The sequence below is a fragment of the Triturus cristatus genome, chromosome 4_1, assembly GCF_964204655.1.
Source record: "Triturus cristatus chromosome 4_1, aTriCri1.1, whole genome shotgun sequence".
NCBI lineage: Eukaryota > Metazoa > Chordata > Amphibia > Caudata > Salamandridae > Triturus > Triturus cristatus.
Genome location: NC_140585.1, coordinates 310,509,759 through 310,530,179, shown reverse-complemented (window position 1 = coordinate 310,530,179; position 20,421 = coordinate 310,509,759). Strand labels below are relative to the sequence as shown.

At 47.4% G+C, this 20,421-nt stretch overlaps 1 protein-coding gene across 1 annotated transcript in view; it reads right to left on the bottom strand.

The window, feature by feature from the left end:
- The window catches only part of LOC146854844 (keratin, type I cytoskeletal 42-like), an 83,261-nt gene extending 63,121 nt beyond the window's left edge, over positions 1-20,140 (bottom strand). The window contains exon 1 of the mRNA XM_085652219.1: positions 20,056-20,140. Within this exon, the coding sequence (XP_085508345.1) occupies positions 20,056-20,124 (69 nt within the window). The 5' untranslated portion in view covers positions 20,125-20,140. The remainder of the gene's footprint in view (positions 1-20,055) is intronic.
- Between the last annotated feature and the right edge of the window lie 281 nt (positions 20,141-20,421).

Below are 20,421 nucleotides of genomic sequence, written 5' to 3'. Positions count from 1 at the left end.
TCGGCCAATTTCATTTCATGATCCCTGGTGGCTTGTCTGCCTGCCAGCTCCTCTGCTGACAGGCCCCTGCCCAAACTATGAATGCTCTCTGCTGGTTCCACTGGTACCACCTCCTGAGGTGTACCCCTTGATTCAATCCAGGCCCTCAGCGCCTTTAAGTATTGAGCTTTGTGCCTAAATCCAGTTTTGGAGATTCCAAATTTGTTGCAAAAGCCTTTCAGCTGTGCCACCGTATAGCTTTCCAATTTCTCTTAATCCCACTCTAAGTCTTCCATGTCACTCACACTAAGGACTATGGATGGCGCTTTCTCTGCAGACTTGGAGCCAGGCATGATTCAAAAAGAAATGGAGGTTCTTGGCAAAGCAACAGAAACGATCAACAGTATGTGGCTGCGTTATTTGGTCTGAACTCACTATGTGGACACTAATTATTTACTGTGTGTAAACTCCAAATGCAAATTCGAGAAATCCCCACCGCTGCCACCAATGTTAGAAATGGGTACCCCTGGTTGGCGTTGGTAGTGCCAGCGACACGCAGGGATCCGTCACCTCCAGTCAGGGCGTAGGATTACCCCTAAGAATAACCCCTGCTCTCCCTTAAGGTTGCGTAGCAGACAAGGCTAATCCCCAGGCGGTATACGGTTAAGCATTTGAGAGCATCCACACAGCAAACACATCAGTTGTACCACAGAGGGACACCAGTCGGGTTTTTATAAAAATATGTAAACTTTATGAAAAATAGGTATCTTCTTATTCAGGCTTAAGTACAAGACCGTCAATAACGTTTTTAGATGCATACAATACTGGTTTGGATCAAGAGTTCTCTTTAAGAAATGCTTCGTGTTAGGTTCTGTGCAGAGCGGGTCTTTGTGTTACGGACCTTCTGATCCGCAGCGCGCACTTTCCAGTGCGGGGGCACAAAATACCTGGCAGTGACTTGGGACGATGCGGAGCCACGAACGGGTGGTCGTCGGCAGCTCACAGGCGGGTCCGGCTCTCAGCAGCGCCGCGGGGCGTTGGGGCGGGACCTCCGGAGGAGCTGCGGCGGAGTCAGGCTGCGGCAAAGTCCAGCAAAGGGGGAGATTCCTTCAGGGTCGAGGCTACTTCCCCCGGGGCGGCAAGGCGGCACTTAGCAGCCGGTACGGATTGTACAGGGCGGCTCTTCAGGTGCGGCGCGGCCTTGGGGGACGAGACACAGTGCGTAGATACGCTTGTAGGTGCACGCACAGGGTCGTCTTCTCATACTTGCGCTGCGAGGTCGTGGCGGCTGTCGGCAGTGGCGGTGCGGCTCAGACGTGAAGGGGAGAGCGAGTCAGGTGCAGGGCGGCCTCAGCGGGACACGGTGCGGGCTACGGCTTACTCAGCGGAGGCCCGCAGGGTCAGGCGGCACCAGCACGAACTCGAGGCACTTCAGGGCAAAACAACGGTTGCAAGGCACACTCAGCAACGGCAACAGCGGGGCACGAGAACAGGCAGTCCAGCAGCTCGTTTTTGAAGGGGGAGAGAGCCCAATGGTCCTGGGGCTCAGTTCAGGGGGCAAGTTCACAAGCAAGCCCTTGGAGATTGTTCACAAAGCACAAGTTGATTCTAAGAGTCTTTCTCAGTCTTTTCCTCTCCTTCTTGCAGCAAGGCACCCACCACAGGCCAGTCTCCCAGGTCAGAGACAGTAGTCCTCCATGTAGCTTTCCCAGGTCCTTCTCTACGGGCAGAGGTTCTTCTTGGCGAAAACAGGATCTGATTTCTTAGGAGCAGGGCTCCTTCTTTTATAGCACAATTCTTTTGTTCTTTGTCGCCAGGGGGCCTGGGCCTGGCTCAGTCCAGTTTTGGAGCATTTTGTTGTGGTGACTCTGCTCTTTCCTTTCAGCAGCAGGGCAGAGACATCAGCCGCTCCACAGGGGTCGGAGCCGGCATTGTGGCGGCAGAGCACAGGTCTATTCAGAGTCAAAGGTGTACTCCTCCCACCCATCCTGGTGTAATCTCTCTACCCACCACCTGGCAGCCAGCCTGTCTCCTGGAATTCCCCAGCCCTGCTCCTTTACTGTTACTAGGCAGAACACACACACACAGCAGAGGCTGACTGAAATGGCCAGGTCAGTAAATACTAACTTTCTAAAAGTAGTATTTACAAACACAGGATATTAAAATAAACTTTACTAAAAGAAGTATTTTATTATTCTGAGTTCAAGCATACTAAACTTGACTTTCTACCATGCTCTCTGAGTCCACTGGGATTACAGCGTGTAGTAATTCCAGCAGCCCATTCTGGCCTATGGAGAGCAGGTAGCCTTCAATAGTGAAAAACGAAAATGGCTGTAATTCACTATTAGGACATGCCACACACATCAGGGCATGTCCTACCTTATACCTACAATGCACCCTGCCCTTGGGCCTACCAGAGGGGTGACTAATATGTAGTTAAGGGAAGGTTTAGGGACTGGGAAGTGGGTGCACTTGCGCAGTCAGCGCGACAGTACCAGACTGCACGCAGGTTCTGCAGTGGCAGACCTTAGACACATTTTACTAGGCTGCTTCTGTGGGTGGCACAACCAGTGCTGCAAGCCCACCAGCAGTATTTGTATTTACAAGCCCTGGCACTCCTGGTGCACTTTACTAGGGGCTGATAGTAAACCAAATAAGCCAAACATGGACACCAATCAATGTATACACTTTTCAAAAGGGAGCACTTGCACTGTGGCACTGATTAGCAGTGGCACAGTGCCCTGAGCAGCTAACACCAACTGAACACAATGAGGCACATCAGCAAAAAAGTGGAAGGGAAACTCACGCCAAGGTGCCAGGTCTAACATTCCCCTAGGTGGCCGCCGAGCACCGGCCCAAAAACCCAGGTGACCCCCCCTTGCAAAACCAGGTCGTATTGAGGCAGGCAATTTTCATGTCGCCTCAATACGTTTTGGGCCCTTGCCTGTCGCGGGTACTTGGGCCTCCCACACGAGTGAGGCACCGTTTTTATCGGGAGACCCGGGGGAACGCTGGGTGGTAGGAAATTTGTGTCAGCCCGGTGATGCCACAACTTTCCCACACAAAAATGTGTGAAAAAGGTGATTTTTTTCAGCAAAATTTGAGGTTTGCAGGGCATTCTGGGTAAGGAAACGTTGGGGGATCCACGCAAGCACTTTGCCAAAAATGGTTCATTTTTCACAGCGAAATTGAGGTGTGTCCACGATGCATTTTGCGCCGTTTCCTGTCGCACACAAGTGCGACACACAAGTGAGGTACCATTTTTCTTGGAAGACTTTGGGGAACACGGGGTGGGTGGAAATTTGTGGATCCACGCAGATTCCAGAACTGTCCACCACAGAAATGTGGGGAAAATTAGGTTTTTTGGGCTATTTTTTAGGTTTGCAAGGGATTCTGGGTAACAGAACCTGGAGGGAGGCAGTCAAGTCACCCCATCCTGGATTCCCCTGGGTGTCTAGTTTTCACAAATGTATAGGTTTTCTAGGTTTCCCTAGGTGCCGGCAGAGCTATGGTAAAAAAACTACAGCTAGGCACTTTTCCAAACAAGAGTCATTTTTCACAGCGAAATTGAGGTGTGTCCACGTTGTGTTTTGCGCCGTTTCCTGTCGCGGGCACTATGCCGACCCACACAAGTGAGGTACCATTTTTCTCGGAAGACTTTGGGGAACGCGGGGTGGGTGGAAATTTGTGGATCCACGCAGATTCCAGTACTTTCCACAAGAGAAATGTGGGGAAAATGTGTTTTGTTTGGCAATTTTTAAGGTTTGCAAGGGATTCTGGGTAACAGAACCTGGTGGGAGGCAGTCAAGTCACCGCATCCTGGATTCCTCTGGGTGTCTAGTTTTCAAAAATGTATAGGTTTGCTAGGTTTCCCTAGGTGCCGGCAGAGCTATGGTTCAAAAACTATAGCTAGGCACTTTGCCGAAAAAGGGTCATTTTTCGCTGCGAAATTGAGGTGTGTCCACGTTATGTTTTGCACCATTTCCTGTTGCGGGCACTAGGCCGACCCACACAAGTGAGGTACCATTTTTCTCGGAAGACTTTGGGGAACGCGGGGTCGGTGGAAATTTGTGGATCCACGCAGATTCCAGAACTTTCCACAAGAGAAATGTGGGGAAAATGTGTTTTTTTTGGCAATTTTTTAGGTTTGCAAGGGATTCTGGGTAACAGAACCTGGTGGGAGGCAGTCAAGTCACCCCATCCTAGATTCCCCTGGGTGTCTAGTTTTCAGAAATGTGTGGGTTTGGTAGGTTCCCCTAGGTGGCCGCCAGCACCGGGCCAAAAACCCAGGTGACCCCCCTTGCCAAACAAGGTCGTTTTGAGGTAGGCAATTTTCATGTCGTCTCAATACGTTTTGGGCCCTGGCCTGTTGCGGGTACTTGGGCCTCCCACACGAGTGAGGCACCGTTTTTATCGGGAGACCCGGGGGAACACTGGGTGGTAGGAAATTTGTGTCAGCCCGGAGATGACACAACTTTCCCACACAAAAATGTGTGAAAAAGGTGATTTCTTTCAGCTAAATTTGAGGTTTGCAGGGCAATCTGGGTAAGGAAACGTTGGGGGATCCACGCAAACCATACCTCCCTGGAATCCCCCAGGTGTCTAGTTTTCAGAAATGTGTGGGTTTGGTAGGTTCCTCTAGGTGGTTGCCGAGCACCGGGCCAAAAACCCAGGTGACCCCCCTGGCAAAGCCAGGTCGTTTTGAGGTAGGCAATTTTCATGTCGCCTCAATACGTTTTGGGCCCTTGCCTGTCGCGGGTACTTGGGCCTCCCACACGAGTGAGGCACCATTTTTATCGGGAGACCCGGGGGAATGCTGGGTGGTAGAAAATTTGTGTCAGCCCGGTGATGCCACAACTTTCCCTCACAAAAATGTGTGAAAAAGGTGGGTTTTTTCAGCTAAATTTGAGGTTTGCAGGGCATTCTGGGTAAGGAAACGTTGGGGGATCCACGCAAGCCATACCTCCCTGGAATCCCCCGGGTGTCTAGTTTTCAGAAATGTGTGGGTTTGGTAGGTTTCCCTAGGTGGCCGCCGAGCACCGGGCCAAAAACCCAAGTGACCCCCCCATGCAAAACCAGGTCGTTTTGAGATAGGGAATTTTCATGTCGCCTCACTACGTTGTCGGCCCTTGCCTGTCGCGGGTACTTTGACCTCCCACACGAGTGAGGCACCTTTTTTATCGGGAGACATGGGGAATGCTGGGTGGTAGGAAATTTGTGTCAGCCCGGTGATGCCACAACTTTCCCACACAAAAATGTGTGAAAAAGGTGATTTTTTTCAGGTAAATTTGAGGTTTGCAGGGCATTCTGGGTAAGGAAACATTGAGGGATCCACGCATACCATACCTCCCTGGAATCTCCTGGGTGTCTAGTTTTCAGAAATGTGTGGGTTTGGTAGGTTTTCCTAGGTGCCGGCAGAGCTAGGATTCAAAAACTACAGCTAGGCACTTTGCCAAAAAAGGTTCATTTTTCACAGCGAAATTGAGGTGTGTCCACGATGCGTTTTGCGCCGTTTCCTGTCGCGGGCACTAGGCCGAAACACACAAGTGAGGTACCATTTTTCTCGGAAGACTTTGGGGAACATGGGGTGGGTGGAAATTTATGGATCCACGCAGATTTCAGAACTTTCCACCACAGAAATGTGGGGAAAATTGTTTTTTTTGGCAATTTTTTAGGTTTGCAAGGGATTCTGGGTAACAGAACCTGGAGGGAGGCAGTCAAGTCACCCCATCCTGGATTCCCCTGGGTGTCTAGTTTTCAAAAATGTATAGGTTTGCTAGGTTTCCTAGGTGCCGGCAGAGCTATGGTTAAAAAACTACAGCTAGGCACTTTGCCAAAAAAGGGTCATTTTTCACAGCGAAATTGAGGTGTGTCCACGTTGCGTTTTGCACCGTTTCCTGTCACGGGCCCTAGGCCGACCCACACAAGTGAGTTACCATTTTTCTCGGGAGACTTTGGGGAACGCGGGGTGGGTGGAAATTTGTGGATCCGTGCAGATTCCAGAACTTTCCACCAGAGAAATATTGGGGAAATGTGGTTTTTTTGGCAATGTTTTAGGTTTGCAAGGGATTCTGGGTAACAGAATCTGGTGGGAGGCAGTCAAGTCACCCCATCCTTGATTCGTCTGGGTGTCTAGTTTTCAAAAATGTATAGGTTTGCTAGGTTTCCCTAGGTGGCGGCAGAGCTATGGTTTAAAAACTATAGTTGGGCACTTTGCCAAAAAAGGGTCATTTTTCGCTGCAAAATTGAGGTGTGTCCACGTTACGTTTTGCGCCATTTCCTGTCGCGGGCACTAGGCCGACCCACACAAGTGAGGTACCATTTTTCTCGGAAGACTTTGGGGAACGCGGGGTGGGTGGAAATTTGTGGATCCACGCAGATTCCAGTACTTTCCACAAGAGAAATGTGGGGAAAATGTGTTTTGTTTGGCAATTTTTAAGGTTTGCAAGGGATTCTGGGTAACAGAACCTAGTGGGAGGCAGTCAAGTCACCGCATCCTGGATTCCTCTGGGTGTCTAGTTTTCAAAAATGTATAGGTTTGCTAGGTTTCCCTAGGTGCCGGCAGAGCTATGGTTCAAAAACTATAGCTAGGCACTTTGCCGAAAAAGGGTCATTTTTCGCTGCGAAATTGAGGTGTGTCCACGTTATGTTTTGCACCATTTCCTGTTGCGGGCACTAGGCCGACCCACACAAGTGAGGTACCATTTTTCTCGGAAGACTTTGGGGAACGCGGGGTCGGTGGAAATTTGTGGATCCACGCAGATTCCAGAACTTTCCACAAGAGAAATGTGGGGAAAATGTGTTTTTTTTGGCAATTTTTTAGGTTTGCAAGGGATTCTGGGTAACAGAACCTGGTGGGAGGCAGTCAAGTCACCCCATCCTAGATTCCCCTGGGTGTCTAGTTTTCAGAAATGTGTGGGTTTGGTAGGTTCCCCTAGGTGGCCGCCAGCACCGGGCCAAAAACCCAGGTGACCCCCCTTGCCAAACAAGGTCGTTTTGAGGTAGGCAATTTTCATGTCGTCTCAATACGTTTTGGGCCCTGGCCTGTTGCGGGTACTTGGGCCTCCCACACGAGTGAGGCACCGTTTTTATCGGGAGACCCGGGGGAACACTGGGTGGTAGGAAATTTGTGTCAGCCCGGAGATGACACAACTTTCCCACACAAAAATGTGTGAAAAAGGTGATTTCTTTCAGCTAAATTTGAGGTTTGCAGGGCAATCTGGGTAAGGAAACGTTGGGGGATCCACGCAAGCCATACCTCCCTGGAATCCCCCAGGTGTCTAGTTTTCAGAAATGTGTGGGTTTGGTAGGTTCCTCTAGGTGGTTGCCGAGCACCGGGCCAAAAACCCAGGTGACCCCCCTGGCAAAGCCAGGTCGTTTTGAGGTAGGCAATTTTCATGTCGCCTCAATACGTTTTGGGCCCTTGCCTGTCGCGGGTACTTGGGCCTCCCACACGAGTGAGGCACCATTTTTATCGGGAGACCCGGGGGAATGCTGGGTGGTAGAAAATTTGTGTCAGCCCGGTGATGCCACAACTTTCCCTCACAAAAATGTGTGAAAAAGGTGGGTTTTTTCAGCTAAATTTGAGGTTTGCAGGGCATTCTGGGTAAGGAAACGTTGGGGGATCCACGCAAGCCATACCTCCCTGGAATCCCCCGGGTGTCTAGTTTTCAGAAATGTGTGGGTTTGGTAGGTTTCCCTAGGTGGCCGCCGAGCACCGGGCCAAAAACCCAAGTGACCCCCCCATGCAAAACCAGGTCGTTTTGAGATAGGGAATTTTCATGTCGCCTCACTACGTTGTCGGCCCTTGCCTGTCGCGGGTACTTTGACCTCCCACACGAGTGAGGCACCTTTTTTATCGGGAGACATGGGGAATGCTGGGTGGTAGGAAATTTGTGTCAGCCCGGTGATGCCACAACTTTCCCACACAAAAATGTGTGAAAAAGGTGATTTTTTTCAGGTAAATTTGAGGTTTGCAGGGCATTCTGGGTAAGGAAACATTGAGGGATCCACGCAAACCATACCTCCCTGGAATCTCCTGGGTGTCTAGTTTTCAGAAATGTGTGGGTTTGGTAGGTTTTCCTAGGTGCCGGCAGAGCTAGGATTCAAAAACTACAGCTAGGCACTTTGCCAAAAAAGGTTCATTTTTCACAGCGAAATTGAGGTGTGTCCACGATGCGTTTTGCGCCGTTTCCTGTCGCGGGCACTAGGCCGAAACACACAAGTGAGGTACCATTTTTCTCGGAAGACTTTGGGGAACATGGGGTGGGTGGAAATTTATGGATCCACGCAGATTTCAGAACTTTCCACCACAGAAATGTGGGGAAAATTGTTTTTTTTGGCAATTTTTTAGGTTTGCAAGGGATTCTGGGTAACAGAACCTGGAGGGAGGCAGTCAAGTCACCCCATCCTGGATTCCCCTGGGTGTCTAGTTTTCAAAAATGTATAGGTTTGCTAGGTTTCCTAGGTGCCGGCAGAGCTATGGTTAAAAAACTACAGCTAGGCACTTTGCCAAAAAAGGGTCATTTTTCACAGCGAAATTGAGGTGTGTCCACGTTGCGTTTTGCACCGTTTCCTGTCACGGGCCCTAGGCCGACCCACACAAGTGAGTTACCATTTTTCTCGGGAGACTTTGGGGAACGCGGGGTGGGTGGAAATTTGTGGATCCGTGCAGATTCCAGAACTTTCCACCAGAGAAATATTGGGGAAATGTGGTTTTTTTGGCAATGTTTTAGGTTTGCAAGGGATTCTGGGTAACAGAATCTGGTGGGAGGCAGTCAAGTCACCCCATCCTGGATTCGTCTGGGTGTCTAGTTTTCAAAAATGTATAGGTTTGCTAGGTTTCCCTAGGTGGCGGCAGAGCTATGGTTTAAAAACTATAGTTGGGCACTTTGCCAAAAAAGGGTCATTTTTCGCTGCAAAATTGAGGTGTGTCCACGTTACGTTTTGCGCCATTTCCTGTCGCGGGCACTAGGCCGACCCACACAAGTGAGGTACCATTTTTCTCGGAAGACTTTGGGGAACGTGGGCTGGGTGGAAATTTGTGGATCCACGCAGATTCCAGAACTTTCCACAAGAGAAATGTGAGGAAAATGTGTTTTTTTGGGCAATTTTTTAGGTTTGCAAGGGATTCTGGGTAACAGAACCTGGTGGGAGGCAGTCAAGTCACCCCATCCTGGATTCCCCTGGATGTCTAGTTTTCATAAATGTATAGGTTTGCTAGGTTTCCCTAGGTGCCGGCAGAGCTATGGTTCAAAAACTACAGCTAGGCACTTTGCCAAAAAAGGGTCATTTTTCACCGCGAAATTGAGGTGTGTCCACGTTATGTTTTGCGCCGTTTCCTGTCGCGGGCACTAGGCCGACCCACACAAGTGAGGTACCATTTTTTTTGGAAGACTTTGGGGAACGCGGGGTGGGTGAATATTTGTGGATCCACGCAGATTCCAGAACTTTCCACCACAGAAATGTGAGGAAAATGTGTTTTTTTGGGCAATATTTTTTAGGTTTGCAAGGGATTCTGGGTAACACAACCTGGTGGGATGCAGTCAAGTCACCCAATCCTGGATTCCCCTGGGTGTCTAGTTTTCAAAAATGTATAGGTTTGCTAGGTTTACCTAGGTGCCGGCAGAGCTATGGTTCAAAAACTACAGCTAGGCACTTTGCCAAAAAAGGGTCATTTTTCGCTACGAAATTGAGGTGTGTCCACGTTACGTTTTGTGCAGTTTCCTGTCGCGGGCACTAGGCCGACCCACACAAGTGAGGTACCATTTTTCTCTGAAGACTTTAGGGAATGCGGGGTGGGTGGAAATTTGTGGATCCACGCAGATTCCAGAACTTTCCACCAGAGAAATATTGGGGAAATGTGGTTTTTTTGGCAATGTTTTAGGTTTGCAAGGGATTCTGGGTAACAGAACCTGGTGGGAGGCAGTCAAGTCACCCCATCCTGGATTCGTCTGGGTGTCTAGTTTTCAAAAATGTATAGGTTTGCTAGGTTTCCCTAGGTGGCGGCAGAGCTATGGTTCAAAAACTATAGCTGGGCACTTTGCCAAAAAAGGGTCATTTTTCGCTGCAAAATTGAGGTGTGTCCACGTTACGTTTTGCGCCGTTTCCTGTCGCGGGCACTAGGCTGACCCACACAAGTGAGGTACCATTTTTCTCGGAAGACTTTGGGGAACGCGGGGTGGGTGGAAATTTGTGGATTCACGCAGATTCCAGAACTTTCCACAAGAGAAATGTGGGGAAAATGTGTTTGTTTGGGCAATTTTTTAGGTTTGCAAGGGATTCTGGGTAACAGAACCTGGTGGGAGGCAGTCAAGTCACCCCATCCTGGATTCCCCTGGATGTCTAGTTTTCATAAATGTATAGGTTTGCTAGGTTTCCCTAGGTGCCGGCAGAGCTATGGTTCAAAAACTACAGCTAGGCACTTTGCCAAAAAAGGGTCATTTTTCGCTACGAAATTGAGGTGTGTCCACGTTACGTTTTGCACAGTTTCCTGTCGCGGGCACTAGGCCGACCCACACAAGTGAGGTACCATTTTACTCTGAAGACTTTGGGGAATGCGGGGTGGGTGGAAATTTGTGGATCCACGCAGATTCCAGAACTTTCCACCAGAGAAATATTGGGGAAATGTGTTTTTTTTGGCAATGTTTTAGGTTTGCAAGGGATTCTGGGTAACAGAACCTGGTGGGAGGCAGTCAAGTCACCCCATCCTGGATTCCCCTGGATGTCTAGTTTTCATAAATGTATAGGTTTGCTAGGTTTCCCTAGGTGCTGGCAGAGGTATGGTTCAAAAACTACAGCTAGGCACTTTGCCAAAAAAAGGGTCATTTTTCACTGCGAAATTGAGATGTGTCCACGTTATGTTTTGCGCTGTTTCCTGTCGCGGGCACTAGACCGACCCACACAAGTGAGGTACCATTTTTTTTGGAAGACTTTAGGGAACGCGGGGTGGGTGAAAATGTGTGGATCCACGCAGATTCCAGAACTTTCCACCACAGAAATGTGAGGAAAATGTGTTTTTTTGGGCAATATCTTTTAGGTTTGCAAGGGATTCTGGGTAACACAACCTGGTGGGATGCAGTCAAGTCACACAATACTGGATTCCCCTGGGTGTCTAGTTTTCAAAAATGTATAGGTTTTCTAGGTTTACCTAGGTGCCGGCAGAGCTATGGTTCAAAAACTACAGCTAGGCACTTTGCCAAAAAAGGGTCATTTTTTGCTACGAAATTGAGGTGTGTCCACGTTACGTTTTGCGCAGTTTCCTGTCGCGGGCACTAGGCCGACCCACACAAGTGAGGTACCATTTTTCTCTGAAGACTTTGGGGAATGCGGGGTGGGTGGAAATTTGTGGATCCACGCAGATTCCAGAACTTTCCACCAGAGAAATATTGGGGAAATGTGTTTTTTTTGGCAATGTTTTAGGTTTGCAAGGGATTCTGGGTAACAGAACATGGTGGGAGGCAGTCAAGTCACCCCTTCCTGGATTCCCCTGGGTGTCTAGTTTTCAAAAATGTATAGGTTTGCTAGGTTTCCCTAGGTGCCGGCAGAGCTAGGGTTAAAAAACTACAGCTAGGCACTTTGCTAAAAAAGGGTAATTTTGGCATTGTGAAAATGTGGTGTGTTCACGTTGGGTTTTGAGCCATTTCCTGTCATGGGCACTATGCCTACCCATACAAGTGAGGTACCATTTTTATCGGGAGACTTAGGGTAATTCAGATTTGTAAAGGAACTGTTATTACCTATTGACTTTCGATGCATTTCTGCCTTCCAAATGAAAGACATTGTGTAAAAAAGAAGTCATTCTAAAAAATGACTGATAATTCTCATGCTAAGATGAGTATTTCCAATTTCGGAAATGTGCAAATATCTACTGTTTCTAAACTCTATATTGTGTTCCCATTTCAGAAATACATAGGTGTCTTTCATACCGATTTTTCCATGTTATGTTATGTTATGTTATGTTATGATGAATTTGTATAGCGCACGTACACCGGATTGGTTTCTTGGCGCTTCTTGGATAGGTGACAGAGAATTTATCAGTCAGTGGGTCAGTCGAATGCTTGTTTGAAAAGCCACGTTTTTTGCAGTTTACGGAAGACCATGATATTTGTACAGCTTTTGATCTCTAGGGGCAAGGAATTCCAGTACCTTGGACCCAAGAAGGCAAACCTAGATCCGCCAAATCGTTTCTGTTTAAAGGAAGGTATTGTTAGAAGGTGCAGGTGAGTGGATCTCAGATTACGATTTGGGATATATCTGGTGATTAAGCTGTCAATGAACTTAGGGTTTTTACCATTCAAGGATTTGAATATGATGCAGCCCATCTTGAAGGCGCACCTTTGTGATACGGGGAGCCAATGTAGTTTCCTAAGAAGAGGAGATATGTGTTGGCGTTTGTTTTCCCGCAAGATCAGTCTAGCTGCTTGGTTCTGTATTAGCTGTAGGCGATAGTTAAGATAGGCTGGGATACCAAAATATAAGGAGTTAGCATAGTCAATATGCGAGATCACCAGGGCAAGAATAGCTTGTAGTTTTGCCTCCTGTGTTAAGAACCGGCTAATTTTCTTTATTTTTCTTAGTTGGAAAAAGCATGTGGATGATACTGATCCTATTTGGGTTTTCATGGAGAGATCATTACAGATAGTAACTCCTAGAGTTTTGGCATGCTTGGAGGGGCTCGGTGGTTGTCCCAGTTCGTTTGGCCAGAAGTTGGGGGTCCAATGGTTTAGTGAGCCGCCCGTGAGGATCAGTTCAGTTTTGTCTGGATTTAGTTTCAATTGATTGCTGTTCATCCAGTCACGGATGAACAGCATGGTTGTTTGAAATTCAAGAATGGAGCCCGGAGAGTCATTGATAGGAAAAATCAGTTGAAAATCGTCTGCGTAGTTAAAAGTCTGTATTTGTTTTCCTTTTAATGCATGGATCAGGGGGAGAAGATACAAATTAAAAAGATGAGGGGATAGAGAGGATCCCTGGGGGACTCCGCAGGTATTTTTAATCATGGGGGTTGAAAAACCGCCAAGATATACAGCCTGTGAGCGATCTGTTAAGAAGGATCTAATCCACTCAAGAGCGTTTCCTTTAATACCTGCGTCTCTGACACGGTCGATCAAGATGTTATAGTCGACCGTGTCAAAGGCCGCAGAGAGATCCAGCAGTACCAATGCTTGAGGGAGACCCTTATCAGCCTTTTCTCTCAGGGTGTCCAGCACAGATAATACTACTGACTCTGTGGAGTGGGCTGGGCGGAAACCTGCTTGATGGGCGTCCAAATATTCAGACTGCTCCAGAAATGCAGACAGATTTTTGGCTACATGTGCTTCCAACACTTTGGCCAGGTAGGGAAGCAGCGAGATCGGACGATAATTAGTCAATGTATCAGGATCTGCTCCTGCCTTTTTTAGGAGAGGGATGACAACCGCTTCCTTAAAGGTCTCTGGAACCTGGCCCTGAGTTATTGACTTGTTTAGAAGAGCCATGGCTGGTCCAGGGCAGATGGTAAATGCTTCCTTTAAGATCCAAGGGGGACAGTGGTCCCTTGGGGACCCAGATTTGACTTTAGCCAATAGGTCATTGAAGCTTTCCTGGTTTATAGTAGGAAATTGTTCCAACTTGTGTGGGTTCGTAGGTTTTTTAGGGTAAACAGGGCTTGGACAGTGGGGGATGTTAGATTTAATGGTTTTGATTTTTTCAATAAAGAAGTTATTTAAAGAATCACATAGGGACTGGGAGGGCGTGGGTTTAATTGTTATTCTGTCTGGATTAGATAGTTCATTAATGATTGAGAAAATTTCTTTGGATCGATTAGTAGAGTTAATGATTTTGGAGGAGAAGTATTCAGATTTGGAGGCCAGTATAGCTCTTTTATGTACACATTTTTACAGAATAATTACTATATACCCGGTACGTAATAAAAAACCATTGCAAGTTGCTGCTCAGTTTTTGGCTCTGGGTTCATCTGGTTCTTGGTGAACCTACAAGTCCTATATATCCCCACAACCAGTAATGTCCAGCGGATCTAACGGTATATTGCTTTCAAAGAGCTGTCATAATTAGAAGAAGTTACAGGTGAAAACGTTGATACAAAAGGCTTTTTTTTTCAACAAATTTTCTATTTATCCTATATTTAACTGTTAGTTTCTATAAAGAAACCTTGATGGATCTACACAAATGACCCCTCGCTGAATTCAGAATTTTGTCTACTTCTCCAAAATGTATAGCTTTCCTAGATCCATTATTGCTTTTTTACCCATTTCTACCATTAACTGGAAGGAGGTCGAAAGCACAAAAAATAGCAAAAATAGGCTATGTCCCAGAAAAATGCCAAAACTGTGTAACAAATGTTGGGTTTCTAACAAAAGTCTGGTATCCCCTAAAAGCTGGGAAAATGGTGATTTCAGCCCCACAAACTCTTTTTTGATAACATTTGCAGGGAAAATCCCAGATGCTTTCATTTGCAGCCCATAAATTTTGCTGTATTTTGGCTCATTTCTGTGACCCCTCCAGGGGAATCCACAAACCCTGAGTCCCTTTAGAATCCCCATGATGTTGGAAGAAAAGGACGTAAATTGGGCGTGGATACCTTATGTGGTCAAAAAGTTACAGGGGCCTCAGCGCGCACTACCCCAAATAGCCAAAAAAAGGCTTGGCACAGGAGGGGGAAAAGGCCTGGCAGCGAAGGGGTTAAGAAGGTTGTGGTAAGTGCAGACCTACCAGTACAGTGCTTGCTTGGCAATGATCTGGAAACTTCAGCTTGGGCTGAAGTGGAGCTCAGGACACATGCAGAAATGTTAGGGATTCCTGCACATGTCTTTGCTGTGACCAGGTCACAGGCAAAAATGTCAAAAGCTGGACAGGCCCTGGATTCTGGAATAATGGACCAGGTGCCTCACAAGAGGAGGAGCAGTAGGGTTAGGGCAGAGCCTTCCTACCTGTCTCAGGATGCTGATCAGTCTCCTCAGGGAGATGATCTTGAGCCTGCAGAAGGAACTGTCCCAGAGGAGCTTGAACCTGACCAGGTTGAGTTCTTGGGGACAGGGGGCCCTTCCAGGTCTGACCTGAGCCAGGAGCAGAAAACCTGCCCCTCTCTTGAAACCCTCAGACAGCAAGCTGCTGATGAGGCTGCTGGGAATGCTAGTGGTACCCATAAAGTTTATTGGGATGATGGACTCCTGTACTCAGAGAGTAGAGACCCCAAGCCTGGTGCATCCAGAAGGTTGGTTATACCTCTGAAGTTTAGGGGTTTCCTATTGAGACTAGCCCATGATATTCCCCTAGCAGGACACTTAGGCCAGAACAAGACTTCGGACAGAATTGTTCCTCACTTTCACTGGCCACACATGTCACATGAACACATTGAGAAAACTCTTGTTATCAACTACCTAGAAAAGTTTCCGATATGGACAATATAATGTTCCCAAGCCCCTGTATCTATTGGTGAATTAGTGCAGAGGATTTTCCACATTAGATGAAAAAGTGACAGATGGTCTCACCATCAGGACAAGCAGTGACACATTTGTCAGTGATGGAGAGCAGCATTGTGATAATCAAGAAGAGAGTACCCATGTGAGCCGCTGACTGCTCAGCAGTCCTCAGCAGCCAGCTACAGGCTGGATCTGTGAAGTTACAGGCCGGATCTGTGAAGCTACAGGCCGGATCTGTGAAGCTACAGGCCGGATCTGTGAAGCTACAGGCTGGATCTGTGAAGCTACAGGCTAGATCTGTGAAGCTACAGGCTGGATCTGTGAAGCTACAGGCTGGATCTGTGAAGCTACAGGCTGGATCTGTGCATGGAATCTTTGGTAAATGGAGGCAGACCTTCCATCCATCCATCCATCCATCCATCCATCCATCCATCCGTCCAGCCTGCCCGTCCGCACTTACTGGACTGACACTACCCCATTTCTCATTGTGTCACACCCTCGCACACATTGAGCACTTCAGGTCACTTGCGTTAGCTGCACATGTATGCGTGAGAGGTTGGCACAGATATGTGTGTGTGGACACGGGTACGAGCGCAACATGTGTCTGTGTTTGGAACTGAGACGTTCAGTTTGAGAACGCTGTGGTGGTGCTGGTGGGATCGGCTACAGAAAAAAATCTGAGTCTAGTCACAGGAAGTCATGTTCAATGTATGGATTATTTGTGAATGGCAAATAGTGTGATATTCTTGCAATACAACACAGTGCCTGCTGGCATGTGCTGGCATGGGTCATGAAAAAGAGGACGATGGTTTCCTCATGAGTAGACACATATGCCAGAACCAGCAACTGCCACAACATTCGAGACCTTGAACTGCAAACTACAGGCCACATGCACTAATCTTTGTTGTGGTCGCAAACACCCATTTGCAAAATGGGATTGTTTGTGACTGTAAAACAGGGATTTCTTATGTACGAACCCCATTTTAGAAGTCAGTAAACCTTTACCAAGCCCTAAAATGGTTACTGATTCACGATTTAGAAAGGACGTTTTGCGGGTGTCCCTTCCAAATTGCAAATCTGGACCATATGTATCAATGGTTTACAGCGGGAATTCCGGTCGCAAACCATTGAAAAGTGATCTACTTTCAAGTCGGGATGGTAACCGATTTGCAAAAGGGAGAGGGTCACCTTTTGACCCCTTCGTCTTTGGGATCTGGGGAAGGTGTTTCTGGAGCAGTAGGCAGTGGTCCAGTCTACTACTGCCAGTTTTCTATGAAACGTTTTGAAAAATCTATTTTTTAATAAATTACAGTCCGATTTCCGATTTTAGTTTAGATAATCAGACAAGTTGACTTTATTTCATCTGAATCACTGACTCGGTGGTGTGCTGGCTCTTGCAGGCGCTCTACCCTTTTGCCCAACAGGAGTAAAACGTACTTTGTGACCTACCTACTGAATATTAATTAGGTAGGTTGGAATATGACTCACTCTGAATCCTTAGTTTGTGTATCGACCTACTAATACATAGGTTGGGTTACAAGATAATTTTCTGGCCGAAAAATAAATGTTCACATATAGCGACCAATGTTTGGAACCAGAGAAACACTGCATCGGTCCTTGAGTATCACATGAGACACACAGGACTGAGTGTCACACTATTAATCGGAACAGTGATTGTAACAATGTTGACTCTTTATTTCCCACCTGTTTCCTTTGTTGAGAAACAGAGTCTTAGAGAGCAGAGTCAAGAGAACTGTAATTATGTCGCAGAGGAGGACCAGACTGTGTGTCAGAGTTGATAACATTATGCACAAGATAGGCAAATTATGAGGCATAATGCACATTTCATAATAGTATTGCTTCATTAGTTTGTGTTTTTTTTTTAAATGGCATCATGGTCTGGGCAAAGATGTTACCTTGCTTGCACCAGTTTAACAACCAAATACAGTAAACAAAACTACTGAAAGATGGCCAGCCTACCTTATTGAAAGGCATTTCACTGAACTGGAATGCATGTCGCCAGGTTTTGGTAACTTTAGCTCTGATTGAGCTAGAAACAAAGGGGCCTATGTACAATAGAAGTGGCAGAGCACATCGTTAACCTACTTGGCTTAACGACCCGTTCCGCCACTTCTGAAATGCAGGACTGCACCATATTTACAACAATATTTCCCCCTGCATTGGCGCTAACTTTAACTGCCTAGCGCCAACGCAGGCACCCATGCACCATAGTGCAAGGGTGTCTGCATTTCAGGGGAAGATTGTTCATGTGCAGGAAGGTGTCCCTTCCTGCATATGTGCAGGAAGGCATCCCTTCCTGCACATAAACAATCTTCAAATGCTGTTTTGTAACTTCCATGTGGGTTGCATTGGCACACATAGAAGTAGCAAAACATCATTTTTTTACTTATGTGCAGAAAGGGATACCTTCCTGCAATCAAACAATTAATGGTGTTTTGCTGTTTCCATGTGTGCTGCACAACGCAGCACACATGGAAACAGGAAAAACGAGGAGAAAATAAAATGTTCCTCTTGTTGCGCCAGATTTTACCTGATCTTAATTTTGGCGCTGCCCCATATTAACTCCACCCTTGTAAATATGGGGCAGCATCAAAATCTGAAGCCCTTTGTGCCCAATGGGCGTTGCGCGCCTGACTGTGATTATAATCTGTGAATGACAGGCTTCACAATAGATATCTGCAGTGGTTGCATAAACCCAGTGAGCTATCTTAACTGTTATAATTCTTCCCTCAGCACCATGACTGACCGACCCCTCCTGTTCACTTTGTAGGGATGTATTCCCCTGTCGCAGCACGCTTCCATAGTCTGTAAAGCATGAGTCTTTTTCCTATTTCACTTAAGAATTTCAATGCTTTCTGTTTTTGCTGCGTTTGCATTGAGGGTGTGTGGTCGCGTCATTTCTATGCACAGAATGGAGTTTGTAGCAATGTTAGGGACAGACTCATCTTGTGCTCCATTTGTGGGTGTGTGTCGAAGGACTACACAGGGCTGTGTGTTTCTCAGGATGAAGGCAGTGCTTAATTTGAGCCAGTGTTTTCCAGTGCTCGGCACCGGCACTTAATTGTCAACACCAGCATTTGTGACATTCTGCCACTAGGTGGCGCTGTGTTGGCAAATTTAGAGGGAACCATAGAAACAGTTCATTGTAAATTCAATATACATTAAAAATGACTATTACCTGCCGTCCAAGCCATTCTTATAGCTTTGGGCTCCTGAAACAGTCCGAATTGTCACACTTAAAGGAGTGTGATGGTTAGTAGTTGTGTTGGTGCTGTCACTGGCAGGGGCAATATGTGGTGCAAGCTGTAGTGGCCTCCTGGCGAGAGCCCTGGCACTTATATTTTTTTACAAATTAAGCACTGGAAGGAGGTTTAAACTGGTCATGGCACTTTGCCAACCCTCAACACTCACACAGAGTTCAGTGCCCTGTGCTCCCAATGAAGTATCTGAGTGGTGAGGGGCGCTAGAGGGTGCACGACGGAATGGCTGCACTTTAGTGCCGTTCCGCTGGTCGGGGGGAATATCCTTGCATAATTTCGGACCTACTGAAGCTTATGACCAGGCGGCCCCCTCGCTTAGAGGAGGGGCGCCCTTAGTCGCGCCACGAAACCGAGCGGCAGTTTGAGGGGAGGGTTCTGGTGGTCAGATTTCGTGATGACGTGTGGTATGCGGTGGGAAACCGAAACTAATTTCCTTGGGGTATATAAGGCGGCATCCCTGGAGTCTCCTCCTCTTTGTCTCTTTGGACCCAGGGAAGCCGCAAGAACGTCGGAAACGAGGCGAGGCGGGTTCAGGGAGGCCTGGCATAGTGTGGTTAAACATCGAGCTACTAGCTCAGATAAGTATTGTTGTGGTGATCAGGACCCTAGTTCACGGGTTCGATTCTTCGGGAAACGATTGGATTGGGTTTAATTGTCGTTTGTAATTGACTTCTTTTAGTCACTTTGCAATTTTCAATTGGATTGTAGGGGCCGCGCTCAACTAATTATTAGTATGGGGCCCCGGCGAGTTGAGGGCGATCTTGTATGTGGTGGGCGTGACTCCGGTGATGGAGCATCGTGGTCGGCCTTTTAGCGGCGTTTTAGTCTGCGTGGTAAATGCTCTGCGCGAAATGAAAATGTGTTTTTTGTTGTGTATCATGCGCTGCATTTATGAAGAGCGTGGCTTTGCCCACTGCTCTCGAGCTGATATCGCGCGGAAACGAGAAGCGTCTTTTCCGGTGGCCCCAAGCTCACTGGCGTTGTTCGTCGTCTGAAGCAGCGAGGCGTGTACAGCACGGTGGGTCTAGGGAGGCCTGGCGTAGCTTTGCTAGGAGCTGTTAGCTCACCGCGGTGAGCGTTGGTCTTGGTCTAATAGTCTCTGCAGTGGTGGGGGGGGTTCGATCCTCACGTTTTGAGAAAAAAATTATAATAATAATAAGGGCGCCCCTCCTCTAAGCGAGGGGGCCGCCTGGTCATAGGTGGTTTCTTGACAAACCAGAATCAGTTAGGGGCACTATCACAACTGCTGCAATCCGTTTGCCAGATGCGGCAGGGGCAGAGCCACCAAAGACTGAGAGCCGGCGTGGAAGGCAGGAAGCTGCCTGCGTTCTAGCGGTTTCGTGCCTGCAGCTTCCTGTGGTCGGGTCACTTACCTTTGCTTCCGTGTTTCTCCACGTTATCTCGGCATCCTCTGCGGTTTCGTTGTGTTCTTCCGGCATCATTATTCCACACCTTCCAATTCAGTCCTGGTGGGTGATGCGGCATTACGGCATCATGGATTCATGTAAAAAAAAACAAAAACAGAACGTACACAGCGAAACGAGGAGAAAAACATTAAATAATCTGCATTCCTACAAGTATGGGTAACACGAGCTGCGCTCTAACTAAAGTAAAACATAATACTTACCTGATGTTTTATCTTGCCTGTTGACACAGATAATTCTATATTGCTTGTTGGTATAGTCAAACCTATGGACACAAAATAATAGAATGAAAATAGGGGTATGTGTTGGGACTAT